Here is a 23,387-nt window from a genome sequence, read left to right on the forward strand (position 1 = left end):
AATTCCCAGGGATCACTCTTCCTACTCTATTGTTCCGGGTGCTTCCTCTTTCTGAATGTATTTCAAGTTGTTTTCTCCAGCTCCATCACGCGTTACTGGAAAGGAACTGATGCTGGAATAGGACACTGCATCTCTTCAGAGGCTTCTTGGTTATCAGTTTTCTCTTACCCTTTTGAATATGCCGGCTGCTGCGCAATGTATATACAGTACAGGTGAAACTCGGAAAATTAGAATATCGTCGAAAACTGCATTTATTTCAGTAACACAACTTAAAACCAACATATGAGATGCATGACATGCAAAGCAAGATATGTCAAGCCTTAATTGTAATTATTTGTCATTAGGCGGGTCAATTATAAATGGAATGTAATTAATGAAATGTAATAACGATGTTTATTTTTGTATAATTGTAACCATTTGTTTTATTACTGTGGAATTTCCAAACGAAAGCATTTGTAAAAATTAAAAGGAAAATAAAAAATAATAAGTTGCATTACTGAAGTAAATGCATATTTCGACAATACAGTATTCTAATTTTCCTAGTTTCACCTGTATTCTCTGCCTCTCTTTTTAAGAACTGCATGTCCAACTTTCCCCTAAAGCATAATAATGGATGCCTGATCTCAAAACTGTGTTTCCTTAAAAAGTCTCAGCTACAGCATTTTGAGAAGGCAGCTTTTAAGACCTGGCTATCAGTATCCACCTGTGAGTCTAACCTGGAAACTAAAATCTGAAGCAGCAAAATAGCAGCCAAATTCCAAAGCACGACATAACCAGCTAAGCACATTCCAAGGGGATGTGGGGTTATTATGCCCGCCAGAATCCCCCTCCCAAGCTGTTTCTGATACAATTTAACGGGTGGGAGAGAGAAGAGAGAGGATATGTTGGAAGCCACCCAGAGTGGCTGGGGCAACCCAGTATAAGTAATAAATTTATTATTGTACTAACAATAATTCCCACCCTACAGTACAATCTTACACCCACACAAGTAGAATTTCACTTGATATAATCCTTTGGAACCCAGCTGCTAGCTTTCATATATATTATACACCACAGCATTCCAAACATGGTTTCATTGTTGTTGCTTTAAAAGCCTCATTTTCCTGTGATCTGTTTATTTTTAATGTGAAGGTTGGTAGCAGCCACATTAGGTGATGTGCAAAGAAGCTGGGGGGGAACCAGGACCAGTGCTATTTATTCCTGGGGCATCATTGCAGCAGATTATTCAGGACCCTATTAGGAAGCCATCCCAAAGCTGATCTGATTATGTGGGAAGAATCAGTGGCCTTTGCTTCCTTTCCAATTCAGTTGCAGCCATCTCTAATCAACCATTTTTAGTGTCCCTGCTCAAAAGAGGCGAGTTCAGTTTAATTTAGGGAGATATAATTTATTCTGATCAAGAATGTATAATTCCGTAGTGCAAAATTTGAGTTTTGTTTATTTTGGATTATCTATGGCTGTAGAAGTGACAAACATTGTCTGATCCACCAGAAGGCATTCTTTGCCAGCCACTATGTTAATTTCCGGACCCCACTTTTGCCACTGTTGTCTAACTCTTTTGTCTCTTCTCTTTTCCTCTGTTCATATTTGGGGCATCCAGGATAGAGACTATGTCACTGCCATGCTTCAATTTATCACTGCTACTGATAAATCACTTTATTAGTGATTTTAAATATTTCTGCCCAAAATATTTCAGGAAAGCGAACACATGTAGTTTTATACGTTCTTCTCTTCCACTGATTCAAGGATGCCACTCTTGAAATCTCTAGTAAACGATAACAAAAATAATACCTTATTACATCTTTATATAAAATTACATGTTTATTTACATTTTTTGAAATATATTCTACAATTAAGAGGTTTGTGCAACTTGAAGACTTGTTGTAAAAGATCATGATACACTTTTCTGTATTTTACAGAAACTGGAAAATAACATACTCTTTTCTTTTTGAAATGGTTGACCTGAAAGAGTGTGACTTGCCACAAACTCAGTTGTGTTCAGAGGCCTGCAAAGATTCATGTCTTAATATCATATAATAGTTTGTGTGTGTTAAGAAACTGCTATATTTCTGAGCTCCTCAGTGCACGAAGCTGCTGGTTCTGATAATCTTCAATCTTCTTCTCAGATTCTTCATCTAGTACTTTTCTTAAGCACATGATCAGTTCTTCAATTCCTTCACCAGAGTGTGCAGATATAGGGATGATCTCTTTGAAGTTGACAGTGACTTCTGGAATCATATTTTTTGGAAGAGTGTGCATATAATCTGAAATATATATATATAATTAGAGTTACTATACATAGTATAAAGGCAGTATAAAATTTGCTATGGATGGGTATCAGTTAAATACATGCATGATGTAATAGCAGTAGCAGAGTTGTTTGAAGATATTCCAATCCAAGGAAGTCATGGTACTTGGTTTTTGGACTGTGCCAAGATGTTAGAAGAGGACAACAGATGTGGCTGTTGGCCCAGAAGACTTCTTAACTGCATTTACTGACAGAAGAGATGACTGGCTTGCATTCCATTCTTCTTCTAAGGCTCTTATCTGCTGGATAGCTCAGTTGGTAGAGCATGAGTCTCTTAACCTCAGGGTTATGGGTTCAAGCCCCACATTGGGTGAAATATTCCTGCATTGCAGGGGGCCGGACTAGATTGACTCTCACAGTTCCTTTCAACTCTACAATTCTATGACACTAGCATTTTAGCATCATTACAGTTCTAGGCTAGTATGAAAGACAACATAGCTTGGTTATAATGTATTTTACTTTAAAATACAACCAATATACTGAAAAATGTTTCTTCTTTTGCAGTAATGAAAACTCACTACTTGCTACATACCAAAGATATGTGAATATGTTATCTTAAAAAAGGAGCTGCACAGTAAGTATCTCACCTTGAGGATTCCGCAGCTGTTCCATAAACTCATTTAATTTTTCTCGCGCATTGGGCAAATCCATTTTATTAACAGCCAGAAGTGCAGATTTAGTTCGAAGTTCTTCTTTATATAGTTCCAGCTCCTGCGACATAAGTCCAGTTTCCATTTGTAAAATATTGCCATTGAAAGTATTTGGCTTTATACAAGCCATTTCATTTAACTCTTAATTACTACACAATACATATGCAAACTAAAGCAGGGCCACATTCCCTTTTAAACAGCCTTTCAAGACCACATGACAGGGGTGAGCAGGCTTAGAGGCAAAATCAAGCGGAGCAATGAAGGTACATTTAACCTTTCACACATTACTGATTACTACCGTCTACCATGTGTACACAATAATAACACACAACCACAATTTAAATAGAAGACGTGACTGCATCACGTGACTGGCTTCTCCCTCCTGTCCTAGATGGCTTCCTAATGGAGCTGTTTCCAGAGGAAGAACTGTGAGGGGAGAAAGACTCTGCTTGCCATCAGGGGGTAGTTGATTTCATCTGTGCTGCCCTACCTCCAGCCCGAGGAATAATAATAATAATAATAATAATAATAATAATAATAATAATAATAATAATAATTTATTTATACCCCGCCCATCTGGCTGAGTTTCCCCAGCCACTCTGGGCGGCCTCCAACAAAGATTAAAAATACATTAAAACATCAGTAATTAAAAACTTCCCTAAACAGGGCTGTCTTCTAAACATCAGATAGTTGTTTATCTCTTTGACATCTAATGGGATAGGGCGTTCCATAGGGCGGGGGCCACTGAGGAACCTTCAGAAGGGAGTCGTTGCCATGGGCATTATGTGTACACATAGTTTTAATGAGCTGAATAGAGTAAAAAAAGTATGAGTCATGGGTGTGTGGAGTGCGTGTATGAACTTAACAGTGCTTATTTTATTTCTGACTGCTATTTTGTTGATGTTGTTAATATTGTTTTCTAGATTATAAATGCTGCAGTGAGTTATTAATCATATAACTTGCTTTGATTTAGATGTTTAGCTGATTTTTTTAGTTGTTTTGTTAACGGAGCTTTATAGGTTGTAATTGTTTCACTGATTATTTGTTAATTATTCTATATTATTTATGTTGTATTTGTGATGTTTTATTATGTTCTATCACGTTATTATATGTTGTTTCTAAGCCACTTTGGGATTCCTTTGAATGAAAAGCAGCATAGAAATATAATAAATCAAACCATAGCTGTCCGGTGAATATTCTCATGTGGAATAAGCACATGAAGCAAATATAAATGTGAAAGTGTACACTTGGGAGCACATGAGCCTCTCAGTATAAATTCCTAAAAGATAGTACAACTGGATTTCACAACTGTTAATCCACATCACAAATTTTGTTAGCTACGTGTTTTGTATTTGATAACAGGAAGCAATCTTGAAGATTAAACTGCTTGACTTCTCACTGCCTTCTGAACCTGAGAAATTTCCACCATACAGATGAAAATGGAGTTAGTGAAGACCAAAGTGTCAAACACTATGTTAGCAGCTCTCCCTAGAAGTATTTGGAAACTTCCAAATCATAAACAACTTGGATACAAAATAAAAAAAAATTCCTTCCAGTAGCACCTTGTGCATGCACATGAAAGCTCCTACCAATGACAAACTTAGTTGGTCTCTAAGGTGCTACTGGAAGGAATTTTTTAGTTTGTTTTGACTATACCAGACCAACATGGCTACCTACCTGTAACTAGAACTTGGATACAGTTATCAAGTTTGTAGCTTTAATAGGTGTGCCATTCAAGTAAATATTTCAAATCAAATCTTAATTAGGTCTCTCATGTCAGAACATGCATGTAGTAATATGCACAAATCATGCCTGTATATAAAAGAATCAGTACACTTACCTTTGCAAGTAGTATTACAGTTTCAAAGGCTGTTCTGAATGGGTTTGTAGGAGAAAGCTGAAACCCAGCTACATCAACCTGAAAGATCGACATATTTTTTAAAAATGCTTTCTCACATTATTATTCTTCACTTTCCAAGAGACCATGAAGATGACAAGCAGCGTGGGAGTGATGGCAGTGAGGTGGCTGTTATACACAAAACAACCCCCCCAATACCCGGTAGCATCCTTTCTGCTACTGTATATCTGAACAGTTTCCAATTCACAGAAACAATCTGTTTGCTTAGTTTTATGTGTTCTATTACTGTCTCTCCTCCGCTGCCTTGCGAGATATCTTTGGGAAAAGAGGAGGCTAAGGAATAAACCCTACACAAATCAGGAGTGGAGTCCCTAAGACATTTAGGTGGCATCTTGTATGCTTCCTTCTGGCAACTCCCGCAGTCAAGCTGGTGCCAAACATATTGCTGTGTTTTCCTTGGGACCACACCAGCAAGGCTGAGAGAGGTGGGGTCTTGTCATCTGGACACCCCAGGACCTCCATACAAACCCCCAGGGAGGTTGCTTCGGTGCTGCTAACACGGAAGTTTGACTTCATCCCCCACAGGCACACTCCACTGTCTGTCGAGACAGACAGAAGCCAACATAAATTACTGTCACTATATATGCATTCCATAGCAAGCTTGATGTTGCTTTTGGCTTATTCAAGATCAGGGGTGGGGATCCAAAACCGAACCAGTTTCTTGATGTTGCTAAAATTTACTTGCCAAAACTGCAAAGGAAGCAGTGGGAGCGCAGAGTCTTCCTTTGTTCCTTTGCAGCTTGAATTTGGCACTTTCCAAATTTGGCAGCTTTTTCTGTTGCTAAGCAAGGCAACAGAAGAGGGTGCCAAATTCAAAAAGTCCCGAACTGGAAAGGCATTCCAGTCCAACACCTGATTATCATGTGACGGAAGGTCATGGACTAATGTGTGTGTGTGTCCCCACAAACTACTCATAGGCCTGAGGTTTCCCCAACCACACCCCAAATATCCCCATTTCCATTTACTAGCTATGTGATGAATTTACTACAAAGGGAAAAGAATATACCACAGTGGTAAAGCACATGATTTGCATGAAGAAGGTCCCAAGGTCAATCCCCAACATCTCCAGGTAAGGCAGGGGAAGACTCATGTGTGAAACCCTGTATCAATGCTCTGACTTGGTATAACAAAGCTTCCTACAATTGCTTGCTCTTTCCGAGTCATCTGAAGACCTGGTGAAGATCAGGTCACATTGGCTAGCAATTTATTTCAGTAGAAATATATAATCATGACAAATCTGAACTGGTTCCCAACAGCTGCATCTGGCGGTTCTTCATCAAAATGGATTGCTCATAGATATTCTCTTAGAATTACAGAGTTGGAACGGACCCTGAGGATCATCTACCCCCTGCAATGCAGGAGTATGCAGCTGTCCCTTACGGGAAACGAACCTGCAACCTTGGTGATGTCAGCACCATACACTAACCAACTGAGCTTTGCAGCTATCCATGTTACATGTTAAATTTTCATTTATAATATTAGCAAAGCTATGGCATAATGTAACGAACAGGCACCCCCAGGTTACTTCTTCGGCAAAACAAAGCCTAAATTAAAAGCAGACTTTAAAGATGTCAAATAAAAAGCTAAGCTACAGCATGTCCTTACAACAAAGAGGAGCTGTTTGGTTCTTTCCACATGTTTCAGAAACTTGTGTCCTCTTCCTTTATTTTCATGTGCACCTTCAATCAGTCCTGGAAGATCAGCAACTGTGATCTAGGAGGGAAAGAAAGATTAGACTTTTGCAAAAGATCCCATCATCATTTGGGTCGCATCAATTTTTTAAAAATGGTTACAGCATCTCCATTAGAGACCAATGGCTTGAATTAGGCAAGAAGCCTTAACTACTAGAAGAGACTGAAAGTGGCATGTTATCTGGCTAAAACAATGAAAAAACTACATGAAGACTCCCTCATATATCTAGTCCCAAACTACATTATGGAGCAGAACTCCCCCCTTCATAAGTCTTCAACTAACCTTTATTTTGGGGGTGGGGTGGGCAGAACAAAATGAAGTATTGCAGTCATGAGCCGGATACAAGTTTTAATCAGTCACATAAATGTAACCCACAGTTTTACAGAAACTAGTCCAGTGGTACCTCGACTTACGAACGACTCGACAACCGAATTTTTCAACTTCCGAATGGGGGTAATGGCCACTCGCTTACGAATGTCTCAACATCCGGAAAAAAACCGTGGTGGTTTTAGACAGGGATTTTTCGACTTACAAATTTTTCCATTTTCAACGCATTCCTATGGGAAATCGAGTTTCCAATGGCGTTTTTCGACTTACGGATTTTTCGACTTACGAAGGTGTCTTCGGAACAGATTAAATTCGTAAGTCAAGGCACCACTGTAATTGCAAGTCAATTAATTATTGACCCCGCCCAGAAAAAAACAGACTAACGTGACCACAGCAAGTGAGTTTGTATTCTTGCTGCAGGATCAAAATTTTCCCCTTTGAAAATGTTTTCTCCAACCTTAACACTAAGTTTCCATTAGAATTATCTGATTTAAAAGTAAGCTTCTCCTCCACACTGAAATATGTGTTTTGGAAGGCTGTGAATGAGGCATGGCTTGCATGTTCCTTCTCTTCTCTTGTGTGCAGCGTTTCCTTCTCCTGTTTAGCACCACCCATAGTTTGCCACTTCTACACATATTTTCTGATTCTGGTTGTGAGGGGAAACTCTAGCCATAGTTTCAGCAGTAGCCCATGTGGTGGTGCACAGCCATCATCCTGACCCTGCAATCTCTGCAGCTTACTTGGAAAGGGCTGGAACAGGTAAGCTGACTTCACTGCAGCTCTGCCTCCAACGCCACCCACAAGTCTCATCCAGGTAAGTTGCAGTGATGCCAGAACTGGGGGACAGCTCCGCACAGGCCACTACTGCATAGTTTACCAATTGAAGAGGGAACATGCAAGCATGCAATTCATTAGTAACCCTCCAAACTATGCTTCGGGCTTGAACCGTTACTTGTATGAACACAGCATGCTCATTTGGGTGCTTATTACCAATAAACACCAGGCTTGATCTTCTAAGCTATCTAAGAAGTCAAGGGAATATTTTCGCATATTCTGAGAAGTGAAGGGTGTTCCGCACTTTGAAGAATCAAGCAATTATCAAGTAATTTGCAAGACAAAACTTGACATATATTACATTTTGGGTGGTGGGGGATAAGGATCAAAATTGTTTCCCATCAATTCTAATTTTATGCCTGCTATGGTAAAAAAAGGCTGCTAAAAACTACAATGCTTGTTTATATATTCGTTTCATAAAATTTATACACTGCTTGATTGTAAAAAACAAACAAACCCTCCAAGCAATTTGAGTCTTGTACAGATGCTTAATGTTATTTTGAAGTTATTTTAAAGTACAAGGGGCAAATATAATCTTTAGCAGTAATACTACAATTTTTATCCATGTAATACACTTTATTTAGAGAAAGATTAAAGCATCGTCAGACAAGCCCTCTACACCCTGGTTCCAGGAAGGAGAAAAAGCACTTTTACTCATTTCGCATCTGTGAACTCCGTTGTTGCACTGATGTCATCAAACACCTCTTGATAAAATGCTTTCATCTTATGTCTTTGATTGCTCTCATGTGCCAGCTAGAGTTCTACACATCAAAGTCAAAATTAGGTTGTGTGCAATCAAAAGTTTGGAAAACTCATGTATGAACATAGTCCTCAATTCTTCATCAAAACTTAGTAGCATGGATAACGAACCTCATATTTGGGAAAAAATAATCTTTCTGAACAAACACAGGCAATTTTAAAAAATATTTTAACAGGCCTATGTTTAGTACTGGTACTCTACAGTAGATAGATCATTCTCAGCTGCTGAACAGCAATAAATAATGCCACATGGAGCATTATTTTAGGTAATGCCACATGTTACAGTATTTAGTACAGTATTGTAAAGCTGAGAGTGGTCTAATGGGTCACACTTGGTGTCCAGCCTCTCTCAATGTTGAAAGGGTTGTTTATCTGGACACAGATATTGCTTAAGACAGACAAAGCCATCTGAAGGAAATATATTGAAACTGAAGGAGCATGGATGTCAGACCCATCTCAGGCTACCACCGTTTCTTAGAAAACAAGTTAACAGCCTGCTCTCATGGAAGTATAGGTGTGGGTTTATAAGTTAAGAAAATTGGGGTCTCATAACGTAACCAAAAAACGATTTCTCCACAATCACACCTTTAATGCAGATCTTACTTCTGGAAACCAACCTGTTTAAAATCAGCATACTTGACTGTTCCAAGTTCAGGTTTTATCGTCGTAACTGTGGAAAGTAAGGAAAAGTGAGCCCTGTTTTGTGATGTACTTTGGAGTTTTACCTCTGCCTTGTATGCCCAACACACTTGTTTACTCTCAGTCAAAAGATGGAACACTCTTGCTTTCTCAGAAGCAATCTCTTGAATACTAGACAGGCAGTGATAGCAGAAGTCCTTCCCAAACATTTAAAGTTGCTCACATCAGAAGTTACATAGAAAACTGACTGAAGAGAAATTCTTATTAAATACTGGAAAACACTTGAAGACAGTATCATAGTTTTCCGCAATTATATCCTGAAAACTTGGTAGTTGAAAGACTGAGCTCTCATTCAGGAGGGGTAGTTCATCTACAGACAGCCTTTCCCCATACTCAAGATCTGTCTCACAAACATACACATGCCTGTCCCAGCGCATTGCAAGAGACTGTTGTCAGAGATAGGGGGAAGATGGCCCTTAGAGTCAAAGTGTTTCTGTTACAAGCTTTGATCTAGAGACATTTAAGATCAGGGTGCAAACACTGATACATGGACAATTAATTACTTACAGGCATAATCTGCTATCTGAGGTGTAGCATGAGAAATCTTTGTTAGCAAAGAGGATTTTCCTGCATTTGGAAATCTGGGTGGGGGGAGAATGAAAGAATTTCTATTTAATGTTCTTATCAGTATGTAGTTGACAGAAGAATAAAACCACTTCCAATTTTTAAAATGCATTTTACTCAAGTGAATTTTGTTTAAAATGAAGAGGAAACGTCTTAGAAGTGGGCTACTCTGAGGGTGGAATAGATTCCATACATACTAGAAAAAGCACCAAGGACAAAAGCTGCCTTTCAATGCTAATTTCCCCCCTTAAAGTCAATCAATCTGTGCCCCAAATATGTATTTAGCCAATGTTCCTATAAGTCCCTAACAGAACTAAATGCTGTATACTCACAATGGAAAGAAACCACCTTATATTACAGGGAAGACTGAGTTGACAGGATTGTTATTGGGGGGGGGGCAAAAAAAACCCCTGCTTTGCTATTCTTCCCCCCACCTTCCAATAATCTGGTTCCTTTTTATTTTTAAGTACGGTAAGTCTCAAAAGAAGTACACTCCACATTGTGCAACTGTTTAAGCTTTTAAGCACCATTTTGCAAATATGCATTTATGAAAAAACATTTGCTCCGTTTTCACATTCTTAATGATTATAACCAGAAAAGGACAAAAACCAGTAATAGAATAAATACTTTGATACCTTACATTGGACTAATGAGATAGGGGGAGGGTGCTCTTTCAAGATACTATTGGAGTAATGGCAATGCCCTCAAGAGTCATTTCAAAAGTTATCATACTTCTTCAGGAACGATTTTATTAGATCAGAAGTAGCTGTACTCCCTTTGAAATGTATACAGGGATGCTGTCTGACTTTCAGTGTATCTCAGCCTAATGTTCCTCAAATCTTTTTCCATGTCTGTGATCTAATGATAAAGCACTTATGTACATACTGAAATATTTAAAAAAAAAAAAAACACAACTCAGACTGAGATCAAAAGAACAAGCTTTCAGAGACTCACTCAACAACTGAGTAAAATAAACCACAGGTGTTTCCATGACTCCCTAGAAATTATTCTTTCTTTACCTCACCTAGAACAAGGGGGCAGGGAAACAAACCACCCTGAAATTTGAAGTAGAGTGGGTGGGAGAGATAGACAGATATCACAAAGGCAATAGTATTTATGTGACACTGTTTTGAACACCCCCCAGTTTCTTATACAGCTTCCATTTGCTGTTGGGCAAAGCCTGAATAAAAGTTCAACTTCACACATTAAACCAGAAAGAAGTCAGGCAAGACCTGCAACTGTACAGTGGTGCCTCGCTAGACGAAATTAATTCGTTCCACGGGTCAATTCGTGTAACGAATTTTTCGTCTAGCGAGTCCCGGTTTCCCATAGGAATGCATTGAAACTTAATCAATGCGTTCCTATGGGCTCCGGGGGACTGGCGGCAGGGAAGGCAGGCGCTTGCACTCTTGCCTGCCTGCCTTCCCCACCGCCTGTCACACGAAGATCGGCGGGCGCTGCTTGCCGGGGCTTGTCAACCCCGGCAAACAGCGCCCACCGATCTTCGGATCTGTGTTGTGTGACAGGCGGGGGTGGGGGGAAAGCGGAGGATCGTTCCTCCGCCTTTCCCCCGCCCCGTCTGTCACATGAAGATCGGCGGGCGCTGCTTGCGGGGCTTGTCAACCCCGGCAAACAGCGCCCACCGATCTTCGGATCTGTGTTGTGTGACAGGCGGGGGTGGGGGGAAAGCGGAGGATCGTTCCTCCGCCTTTCCCCCGCCCCGTCTGTTACATGAAGATCGGCGGGCGCTGCTTGCGGGGCTTGTCAACCCCGGCAAACAGTGCCCGCCGATCTTCGGCTCTGTCCCCCGAAGCGCTACGCCTCGGAGAAGCAGGCAGGGAGACGGCAACAGCCTGCAGCTTCCCGGGCTGTTGCCATCTCTCTGCCTGCTTCCCCGAGCTGAAGCGCCTGGGGGGACGGAGCCGAATTGCGGCGCGGGGGGGGGGGCTTTTTGCCGTTTGCCTTCCCCGAGCTAAGGGGGAGGCAAACGGTGAAAAGCCCCCGCCACGTCGCAATTCAGCTCCGGGACTGGCTTGGCGGTGGCGGGAAGAAGGGGAAGAATTCCTCCCCTTCTTCCTGCCACCGCCAAGCCAGTCCGCAGCGGGGGCTTTTCGCCGTTTGCCTTCCCCCCCAGGGGGAGGCAAATGGCGAAAACCCCTGCCACACCATACTTCAGCTCGGGGACTCGCTTGGCAGCAGCGGGAAGAAGGGGATCCTACGGGGCTTGAGGCATTTGGCTCTGTTGGGCGGGCGGAGGGAGAAGCGGAGGATCGGATCGGTCCTTCGCTTCTCCCTCCCCCCGCCTGACAGAGCCGAACTACGGCGGTGCGGGGGCTTTTCGCTGCCTGCCTTCCCCAAGCCAAGGGGAAGGCAGAGGGCAAAAAGCCCGCGGCTGTGCGGGGGCTTTCACCCTGCCGCACTTCAGCTCCGTCCCCTGGAGCCGAAGCAGCGCAGTGTGAAAGCGAAAAGCCCCTGCACCGCCGCGCTTCGGCTCCAGGGGGTGGAGCCAAAGTGCAGTGGTGTGGAGCGTTTTGCCGCCTGCCTTCCCCAAGCCAAGGGGAAGGCAGGCGGCAAAAAGCCCTGGCAACTTCTCGCTACACGGTAGACTTTGCAGTCGGAGGTTCATTTTTCTATGGCCACGCTTCGCAAGACGAAGCGGCAGCCATAGAAAACTTCGTCGTCTTACGAGGCAACCTCCGATCGCAAAATCCATTCGTCTAGCGAAAAATTCGTCTTACAGGGCATTCGTTAAGCGAGGCACCACTGTAATTACATCATGCATTGCAGGGATTTTATTCCCAGGGGGAACTCACAGGAACTCAGTTCCGGCACCTCTCTGGTGGGTGCCATTGCCATTCTAAGAGAAGGGGGGAGCTGTTTATGGTGAGTTCTCGTACTTCTTTTTCTAGAAAAACAGCACTGATGCCTTATGACAATAAAGTTACAATAGGATAATCTGGAGGAAGGATAACTGACTGTATGAATAACATTCCCTAAACTTGAATATGTCTTAATGTGGATGTAGTACAGACATGGATATTTCTAGTACAAGGGCATTTACTTCAATATATAAATATGAACATGACTCCAGAGTGCAATTTTCAGGATCAAAGACTTACCCAACCAAGCCAACATCTGCTATAAGTTTGAGATCAAGGTGAATCATGAGCCTTTGACCTTTGGAGGGCAAGAAATTTGTCGCCAAGCATCCACCAACACCTCCTCGTGCCACCAACAATCTGTCTTTTGCTCTGTCAAGTTCACCTAAAAATAAAGATACAGAAGTTCTTGGAAATAATGGCTTTTTGCAAATGTTCTATTTGTTTCCAATGACACAGACATTTCTTTCAACTTGCCATTTACATTTTAGCACTCATCTGAGACTGAGCACCACTGGACACAGTGGTTAAATGGTCACAAAATGTGGGAAATGTTTTTGAGACTTCGTGGTGAGTCCTGAAAAAGGTCTCGCCCAGCTGTCGACTTTTTTAAATGATCAACATGGCTACGCTGCCTTCACTTTTTACTTCCAAAAGAAATACAGGGTTCTGTAAGTGAACACACATAAATCAAGGCAAATATACCACCTTAATCAAAATCTATTAAACTGCTTCTGAGAATTATCAGTTAACTGTTCCTGGATGTCTGCCAGTGCATCTATGCCTTCACCACCTGCACATGCCAGCCAAATGTTTATTGAAATCCGAGCCAAATTCTAAGTTTGTGCTGTTGCACAGACTCGGTAGAAAGTACCGTGTTTCTCATATTTTAAGGCATCCCTACAAAATAAGGCATGGCAGGATTTTCCTGAGGTGGAAAAATATAAGGCATACCTCGAAAATAAGCCGTACCGGGTGGTGGGAGCAGGTCTGTGGCAAAGAAGGGTTGCTGCTGCCGCGTTAACCCCCGGGACCTGCCTGCAGCCTCAGCGCGCAGCGCGCGCAGCCCCAAAACCCGGCTGCAGCCTTTGTGCACCACGCGCGGACATCTGGAACCTGGCTGTAGCCGGAGCGCGCGCAGACCCAAGACCCGACTGCAGCATTTGCGCACCGCGCGCGGACACCCGGGACCCGGCTGCAGCCTTTGCGCGCAGACACCCGGGACCTGGCTGCAGCCTTTGCGCGCAGACACCCGGGACCCGGCTGCAGCCTCAGCGCGCAGCACGCGCAGCCCCAGGACCCGGCTGCAGCCTTTGCCTGCCGCGCGCGAAGGCCCGGTGGGAGGTGGTCTGTACAGGTACCGGTACTTAATTAAAAAATAAGACATCCCTTGAAAATAAGCCATGCTGTGTTTTTTTCAGGAAAAAATAAATATAAGACATGTCTTATAATATGAGAAACACGGTAAACAGCAACTGACAGTGCAATCCTAACCATGTCTCTTCAGAAGTAAGTCCAATTAAACTCAATTGCAGCTTATTCCCAACTACCTGGGAGTAAACCAATTTAAATTCAATGATATTTTCTTCCAAGTAGACAAGGCTAGAACTGCGATTTAAGCCATGATTTGCTCTCTCAGAAAAATAATACATCTGAGGTACAGTCTTCAAAATATTCTGGGTGAGTTGGAGGGGAAGGCTTATTGTACTAAATTCTTGCCAAGTGCCATAGCTGTCAAGTTTTCCCTTTTCTCGCGAGGAAGCCTATTCAGCATAAGGGAATTTCCCTTTAAAAAAGGGAGAACTTGACAGCTATGCCAGGTGCACAGTTGATATGTTTTCTGATCCTTTACAGTAACAAAAGATGACAAACTAAAACATCCTTACCAATCACTTTCCCATGATCCGTTGTGACAGATATTCCTTGAGGCACATTCACTTCACAATCTTCTCCCTTAGCACCTTTCAGTGTAGCAAGACTTGTGGGGAGCAAATATATATATATATATTACAAGACTGCTGTAAGCTGGATCACACACATTCTCAATCCATGAAACATGCTCACCTACTGTTGGCTCCTGTTCCTGCTACAAACCGTTTGCCTGGATATCGATCTTTAAGTCTCTTCAATGTCATTTTCTTTTGAGCTACCAACCAGACGTCACCGCCTTTCCCACCTTCCCCACCTAATCGAGGATGGCCCATTCCGCCAGTTCCTCCTTTCACATAGATCCTAAGGTCATCCATAAACCTGCCATACTGCAAGAAAAAAAAAGTATTAAAACACTGCCATTTCATATTTACTAGCAATTTGTTAATCATTATGAAAAGTAGGGGATGCAACCCGCTGTGAGGCTACTATGAATGAGACCTAGTGCACCCATTATCTTTGTTCTCATCTCAAAATGCAGTACTTTACTTTCCCCATAGTGATAAATGACAACTATGAGGTTATATAAGAACAAGTACAGCAGGTGCAGGGACGCAGGTGGCACTGTGGTCTAAACCACTGAGCCTCTTGGGCTTGCTGATCAGAAGGTCGGCGGTTCGAACTCCCATTGCTTGGTCCCAACTCCTGCCAATCTAGCAGTTCGAAAGCACGCCATTGGCCATGCATGCTAGGGCTGATGGGAATTGTAGTTCAGCAAGATCTGGAGGGCGAAAAGTTCCAGATCCCTGAAATAGAGGGATGGTGTCTAAACCTGCTTCCTGTCCTTGGTGTCACTGATAATTAAGGCAGAACCCATCTGAATAGTCCCATCCTAAGACATGCACAAAGAAAGAAAAACCTGCAAACAGTGAAGTCTGAAAGGAAACTGTCTATGACAATTTGGTGCAAAGATATGCAAGATGGATGCAGGACTGTAGATTTTTTAATTTGCCATTATGTAAAGTTTAATAATAATAATAATAATAATAATAACCACCAAGAATTTAATCCAAGAAGGGCTGAAGAGCTTCCTTCCTTTGTACTGAGGATTAATTATCGGGATAAGGGAAGTTTTTGTCACTGGACCCACGTCCCTGCAGCCAAATATTCAGAGGTGCACGGGGCCCCTACTAAGCCGCCCCCGCCCAGCGGAACCGGCGCCCCATAAGGCTGAGGGGAAAGAGCTGCTTTGGCGGCGCACTAACCTCCCTCAGGAGGGCTCGGCTGAGCCGCACCATGCTGGTGACCAGCGGACGCAAATAGGATTCCTTCAGCGGAGGCTTGGGCGCATGCAGAGCCAGGGAAGCAGCGCAGGAGAGTGACGCCGACCCGCGACGGGCCCGCCTGCTCGGAGGCGGGGCCGGCGGGGAAGGCGGGACCGCGAAGGGCCGGGGAGAGAAGGTCCACGCGGTGTGCCGGAGCAGAGTTTTCCTGGAGGCGCCTGAGCAGCTCTTGCTGCTGCAAATGGCGACGAGGGCGCTGTGCGCCGTGAAACATTTTGTGCCTCGCCCCAAAAGGGTTGCCTTTTAAAGAGGCCTGGCACGTTTATTTCGAGGGCTAGAATCCGATTAGTCAGATAGGCGAAGTGAAATTCTTGGGTCGGCACACGACACGTGCATTCCGTACATGCGGGTTCGGGGAGCGGGGAATGAAAACAGTATAGGAGCGTATCGAGAGCGCAGCGGAAGCTGGACCGAGGCAGATTCCATACCCCTCTCTGGAATGAATCCTAAACGTCATAACGTGGCAGACGGACCTTGCACACATAGAATTGCATAAAATATCCTGATGGCGGGGTGTGGAACACAAAATAAATTAGCTGGCTTTCCTTTACATATAATTTTCATCCTGGGGAAGTAAGACCTGAACCACCGCAAAGCAGAGCCGCAGCCGCTCAATGGGTAGCTCCCCCCCATCAAGTAAACCTTAATTGGAATGGATTTACTACAAGAGTGCCTGGATCTGGTCTGGCCATCTGCTCAAATAGCTTGATCAAAAAGGGAAGATTGGCACTGGTCAGTAATTATTTAAATTTCCCAAATCTCGTCATGGCTTCTTAAGGGTGGTCTTACCACTGTCTCCTTTAAGCAGGCAGAGATAGACCACCCCCTCTCACAAGAGACAGTCATCACCTCCGTGGTCCAGCCAACTGTCCCCTCCCTGCTAGTTTTTATCAGCCAAGAAGGGCAAGGCTCTCTAGAACACAAGTGGTCGCCCTCACCTTTACTTTGCCTGCATCCTTGAGCCTTACTAACTGAAACTGATCCAACACAACAGGACTAGTCAATGCTCTGGACACCTCTTGAGATTATTCTGCTGTAACAGTAGAAGGTACAGGAAGCAGGTGGTGCTGTGGTCTAATCCATTGAGCCTCTTGGGCTTGCTGATCAGAAGGTCAGCAGTTCGAATCCGTACAATGGAGTGAGCTTCTGTCCCAGCTTCTGCCAACCTAGCAGTTCAAAAGCATACCAGTGCAAGTACTGTAGATAAATAGGTACCGCTAAAATGCGAAGGTAAACGGCATTTCTGTGTGCTCTGGCTTCCATCACGGTATGCTGTTGCGCCAGAAGCGGTTTAGTCATGACCCGGAAAGCTGTCTGTGGACAAACGCTGGCTCCCTCGACCTGAAGCGAGATGAGCACCGTACCCCATAGTTGCTTTTGACTGGACTTAACCAGGGGTCCTTTACCTTTGCCTTTCTGTAACAGTGGAGTCAGTTCCCATCAGGCCTAGCCAACATGGCCAGCAGTCAAGGATGAAGTAGTTGAGAAGGCATATGAACTAGCATATGAATTAGCATCACAGAGGTATAAACTAAACTAAAGGTAAACTGAAATATAGATTTGTCCTGTATCACAGAGATGGTGTAACAGGAAATCGGAAAAAGAGAAGGAAATGAGTTTTTAAAGACTGTTTGCTTAGATAGCTAGGAGATAGGTTTTATAAGTATCTAAATCAATGAAATTGAATCATTCTTTCCATCTGGGGTCACTGAGAAAGAGGAAGTTGTTTGGTATATGCTCGAAGCTCTTTACATGATTGTTCATGTAGCCCACTTTGAGTTGTGCTCAGTGAAATGTTTTTGGTTTACCATAAGGATGCCAATTTCCTGCCCTAGCCCCCTCCTCTTTTACAACAATGATTTTGTTATAATGACTTTAGAAACAGATATGTGGTTTCTTGTTAAGATGCAATGAGGTGGTCACTCAAGCAAATAATCTTGACTTGCATACATGAAAAGCCAGTGCAAAGTTTGTTACCCCCAGCACCTTTCTCCACCTGCTGAGGAAAAAGCAATGGTTGGTTCTCTTAATTTCACTACAAGAGTCAATTAACAACTACAATGTGCATACTGAACCAAATGCAGTACTGGTGTTCAAAAATGCTCCCCACAAAACAAATTAAATTTTGCTTCAGAAATGGTTAGCAAGTGCTTCTAATTCGTGACCATTCCTTTGGATATAAAACGGAACAAAATAGTGCTCTTAAAAAAACCCACCATACTCACATTCAGTGCTTCTTTCCTGGGGGTACGCGGGGTACTCATACCCCTAAACATTTTGTGAATCTTTGTACTTTTTTCCATTTACTGTATTTATTTCCCCCGATTTGAACTATAAAATGGTGATTTTATTGAGTCAAAATGAGAGTACCCCTAAACATTTTTAAAGAAAAAAAGCACTGCTCACATTCATACCACACCATGGAGGAAATGAATCGGAGTATTGAAACTTGCTGAATTAAAGTCTATAGGAAATATAAGCATGAGTGACTTTAGTGAGTAGAAAATAATATCCAATATTTGTTCTTTGAGAAGCTCCAAGATTGCAAGATTGGTGGTGGGGAGAAAGGTGCCCTCTTACCCACTTCAGGCGGTAAGATAGCCTGGCCTGGCCCTGTACAGGAGTCCTTCCCAGGGTCCCCCTGCCATCTTTACTTAGATGGGTGGTGATCTTTTCAGTCATGATGCCTTGAGTATGGAATGCTCTCTCCAGGGAAGCTAACCTGATGCCATCTTTTGGCACCAAGTAAATTAAAACAACCAGGCATTTCAGCACATTTTGACATTTGTTTCTAGTGTTTTGTTAGCTTTGAATGATCTTAGTGGCTTCTGAGCTTCCCTGACTCTTTTTATTGTTCCTATTATCTTATGTTTATATTATCGTTTTTATTATTTCATTAAATTTTTTGTAATGTTTTATTTTTTAAAAATTATAACCTGCCCACAGAATCTTGTTATTATGCACTGACTAAATAAGGTTGGTGCTTCGAATCCCCGCGACGGGGTGAGCTCCCGTTGCTCGGTCCCTGCTCTTGCCAACCTAGCAAGGGGGTTTGGCAGGGGGTTGGACTGGATGGCCCTTGTGGTCTCTTCCAACTCTATGATTCTATTCTATGAAAAGCACGTCAAAGTGCAAGTAGATATATAGGTACCGCTCCAAGTGGGAAGGTAAATGGCGTTTCCGTGTGCTGCTCTGGTTCGCCAGAAGCAGCTTTGTCATGCTGGCCACATGACCTGGAAGCTGTACGCCGGCTCCCTCGGCCAATAAAGCGAGATGAGCGCCGCAACCCCAGGGTCATAAGCGACTGGACCTAATGGTCAGGGGTCCCTTTACCTTTTACCTTTAAATAAACAAAACAAGTATTTTTTAAATGTCCTGTCTGTTGCTGTTTGTATTTAAACAGTTGTATTTTTAGCAGTGATTCTATCGCTGTTCGTTATCCTTTTGTTAGGCAATGTCATTTGGCAGAAGTACACCATCTTTTAAATAAAGTGCCTTCCTTGTTCTAGGGAAATGAATGTTCCCTAACAAATTTGTGACTACAATATTTGTTAGTTTTAATCAAGTTGTAATCGGCTGGCTTCTAGGAGAAGCACTTTTAGACTGCAGTTATACGCACACTTAACCTGGGAGTGAGCTCCACTACTGGGCCCAGTTGAACTTCATGTCCAATAATCACCCCTAGGATTGGGGGTCTAAAGCTGCAATCCTAAACCCACTTTGCAAGGAAGTGAGCCCCATTGAACTAAGTGGGACTTACTTCTGAGTAAACATCGAGGCTTTATCTGCAAATCTCTTCCTAGGACAACTACCCCAGCTGTTATTGGACAAGGATGTACACAGGAATAGGGATGTATTGATAAGATAAGGGAACAGAGATGCAGATTGCAGCAGATTGTGTAGCTGATTGACTCAGAGCAGATGATGTGGACAGAGGCGGGGTTATGTGATTTATAGCCCCTCTCCTCTCCTTTTTCACTTAGGATGCTACTGCCAGTGTCTTCCTCTGCTATATAATCCCAACACAGCAGCAACCATTACCTCGCTAGCAACAGAAAGCAGTTTCAGACTTCTGGTCTTTGGGAACCCACTCCAACCCTCTGTGTCCAAGTGGTCAGTCAACACAGACTGCTTTCTGTCACTGAATATTTGCCCTCAAGAAAGCTATATTTCAGTAAGTATGATTTTTCACTTTGCTCCTTAAAAACAAATGTTGAAAAAGCCTCATTAACTGAACAGGGAGGAGCCAGATTCCAAAACTTCTAGCCCAAGGCTATACACGCTTACACAGAAGTAAGACCCATTGTGTTCATTGCAGGTTACTCCCTTGTAAAGGCTGCAATGCTAATCCTACCTGCCTGGGAGTATGCCCCTTTGAATTCTGTGTAGATGTGTCATAGAATTGCTGTGTCTTAGTTGCTTTTGCTGTTTGATAGCCAATGATAGCAGCTACAAAAACGAGACTGGTTGTAGTTTTCTTCTTATTATTGCAAGTGCTTTTTGTAGCAACTGAATTATAAGAGGGGAAGGAAGGTATATGTTTCCAGTATATTGATCACAGTAATCAATATTCCCTGAGGATACAAGCAAGTAGGAATAATCAGGGAAAAAAACCTTTATTGTGCTTCTAAGTTCCAGAGAAAAGAAAGTCTCAATCAGTAAAATCTATAATGCTGCTGTTAAAAAAGCATTGTTTATTGATCATGTAGATTTAGTATCAGTGATAGTTTTTCGCTTTCTCCTGTGTGTGACTTTCTACAGGTGCATTCTACACTGTAAGAAAGTTTTACATTCCAAAAGTTTTAAACTCCTTACCTTTTTACTTGTCCAAGGAACTGTATATTAGAGCCAGTGTAATGTTGTGGTTAAGAGTATGAGCTGAATATTTTCTATAAACTTCTGGCTGCTTTTAAATAATTCCTTCCTGTCGTGGTTGGTTGGGTGCCTAGAATGCTAAGTATTTTATTTATTTAAGGTTTTAATTATTAACACTTATATGCTGTCTTTGGGCTAACCTTTAGGTTCTCTCAACCTCTTCTGTCTTCACAACAACCTTGTGAGGTAGTCTGCTGGTCTGAGGAAAAAGTACCTGACCCAAGTTTACTCAGTGTGCATCATGACTGAATGGAGGCTTGAACCCTGATTTTCCCAGGGTTACCCCTTTATGCTAACTATTATACCAACTGTTCTCAAACTCTCCCTGCCCAAGACCACAAATGATTTTTCTTCCTGTTGCTTAGAAGTGGTGATTGCTTAGGACCTCCCCCTGTCTTGCTGCCAGCTATAGCTTTATTCCCCTGGGGAAGGCGGAACCTCCGTCTGCCATCCCTAACTCCGTCTCGCTCACCTTCCAGACAGACTTCCAGGTTCTAAGAACGAAACAGCAGCCATTGTGCCAGCCATTCCTCTCACACACCCCTTTCTTCATACCCATGTAGTTATGCCACATTGCAGACTCACAAGACCACTGGTGGTCCATCATGGGCAACACTTTGGGAACCCCTGACTTAAATCATACCGATCTCATAGAACTCAAGAGTAGCATATATAGTTCTTTTCTCAGCTCATTTTATTCCCACAACAGCCTCGTGAGGTAGGTTAGGTGACAGTTCCAATGTCACCCAATGCATTTCTTGACAGGGTGGGAGTGGGCATTAGGAGCCAGGTTCTTTTGTCCCAAGTCAAGTACACAAAAAAATTCTGTAGCGGCGGCCATCTTAACCAGGGGTCAGCAAACTTTTGCAACCGGGGGCCGGTCCACTGTCCTTCAGACCTTGTGGGGCCGGACTATATTTTGAAAATAAATATGAACAAATTCCTATGCCCCACAAATAACCCAGAGATGCATTTTAAATAAAAGGACGCATTCTACTCATGTAAAAACACCAGGCAGGCCCCACAAATAACCCAGAGATGCATTGTAAATAAAAGGACACATTCTACTCATGTAAAAACATGCTGATTCTCGGACTGTCTGCAGGCCGGATTTAGAAGGCGATTGGGCCGCATCCGGCCCCCGGGCCTTAGTTTGGGGACCCTGATCTTAACTAACCACAGAATGGGCCTGCCTCCATGGGCGTAGCCAGGATTTCTGATGGGGGCAGCAGAACCTAAGTAAGATATGTACCGTATTTTTATTGAATTTGATTAATTTGGGTGGGGGAGCTGCCCCTCCCTGCCCCCCCAATGCCTGCCTGGATGCAATCCTATTGTTACGAAGGTTGCTCGCCATCCTCGATCTCTGCCAATCAGTAGCAAGATTCCAGAGGGTTCCAGGCGCTCACCCAGGGTGCAAATTGAGGCACAGCGGAGGCTAGTCTATTTAATACATATGGCTTACTGTACACATATTTACACCTAGAGTCTTCAATGAAGGGGGTGCAGAGCATTGTACCCCCAGAGTAATACTACTACTACTACTACTACTACTACTACTACTATTATTATTATTACCCCGCCCATCTGACTAGGTTTCCCCAGCCACTCTGGGCTGCTTACAGCATATCTAAAAACATAAAACTTCAAGCGTTAAAAACCTTTCGAAACAGGGCTGCCTTCTAAAAGCTGTGTAATTCTTTATCTCCTTGACATGTGAAGGGAAGGTGTTCCACAGGGAGGGTGCCACCACTGAGAAGGCCCTCTGCCCGGTTCCCTGCAACTTCGCTTCTTGCGGTGAAAGAACCTGCAGATGACCCTTGAAGGAGGACCTCAGTGTCCGGGCTGAGTTGACACTATGTCTCACTGCCCCTCTCATAGCTTCAGCAAGCTTGGGTCCAAAGCATTAGTCAGTCATGGCTCTCACGGCAGCCTCCTCCAGCCTGCGCCAAGATGGTTCTGCCTTTGTTCTCTTCTTTCCCAGAACGCCTCCAGATTTCAAAAAGGACGTTTTTTCCTTTGACACTATGTGCCCCCCATCACCTTGGCAACCTGCCAATTCTCCTTTCTCTGTCCACTCCTCAGAGAGTAGGGCTGGGGGGGGGAGGACAGTTCTTTTGCATTGCTACTGGATCTTAATAGCTCTGTGCCATTGTCCCTTCATGGTTCTGCACTTAGCTAATCCAGAAATTTCCTGCCTGGCACAGTTCTGCAGCTTGTATTTCCCTTCACGCCCCCAAATATTATCTAAATTCTAGCATTTATCAATTTATACCATTCACTAACAGACTCTGGAGCCTTAAATCTATGACACTATATAAACAGTGGGACTTTTGAAAACACAGGCTGAGGCCGTGTGGCTACAACTGAAGTCACTCTTACTCATGATGTTGATCGGAACAAAACCGAGTGGTTCGAGTGCAATTTAATTGTTTTGCAGCAGTGTGTATTTAAATAACACAGTGTTCCAGTACTTTAACCTAAAAAAAGATGTGTTCAACCGACTTCTGAGAGGCAGTCACATAGGAAGGTGCCTTATAACGAGTGGGACAATTTGTCCATGCTGCTCATTACTGAAAGGCAGCAGCCCTCCAACATCTCAGACGTTGCTATCAGTATTTGAAAGTGGGCAGTGGGTTCTTTCAGTTATTTATTTAATTTATTTACTTT

General features: G+C 43.1%; 1 protein-coding gene across 1 annotated transcript; it reads right to left on the reverse strand.

Annotated features, from left to right (window-relative positions):
• Positions 1-1,211: 1,211 nt before the first annotated feature.
• Positions 1,212-15,877, reverse strand: GTPBP10 (GTP binding protein 10). Its single transcript, XM_035129985.2, has 10 exons — positions 15,765-15,877; positions 14,695-14,888; positions 14,517-14,608; positions 12,871-13,015; positions 9,695-9,768; positions 9,106-9,158; positions 6,482-6,589; positions 4,799-4,876; positions 2,896-3,019; positions 1,212-2,264 (listed from the first exon to the last, which is right to left on the reverse strand). Exons 1-10 carry the CDS (start codon positions 15,795-15,797, stop codon positions 2,062-2,064), a joined length of 1,104 nt encoding a protein of 367 aa, XP_034985876.1. The 5' UTR covers positions 15,798-15,877; the 3' UTR covers positions 1,212-2,061.
• Between the last annotated feature and the right edge of the window lie 7,510 nt (positions 15,878-23,387).

The sequence above is a fragment of the Zootoca vivipara genome, chromosome 12 (assembly GCF_963506605.1).
Source record: "Zootoca vivipara chromosome 12, rZooViv1.1, whole genome shotgun sequence".
Classification (NCBI taxonomy): domain Eukaryota; kingdom Metazoa; phylum Chordata; class Lepidosauria; order Squamata; family Lacertidae; genus Zootoca; species Zootoca vivipara.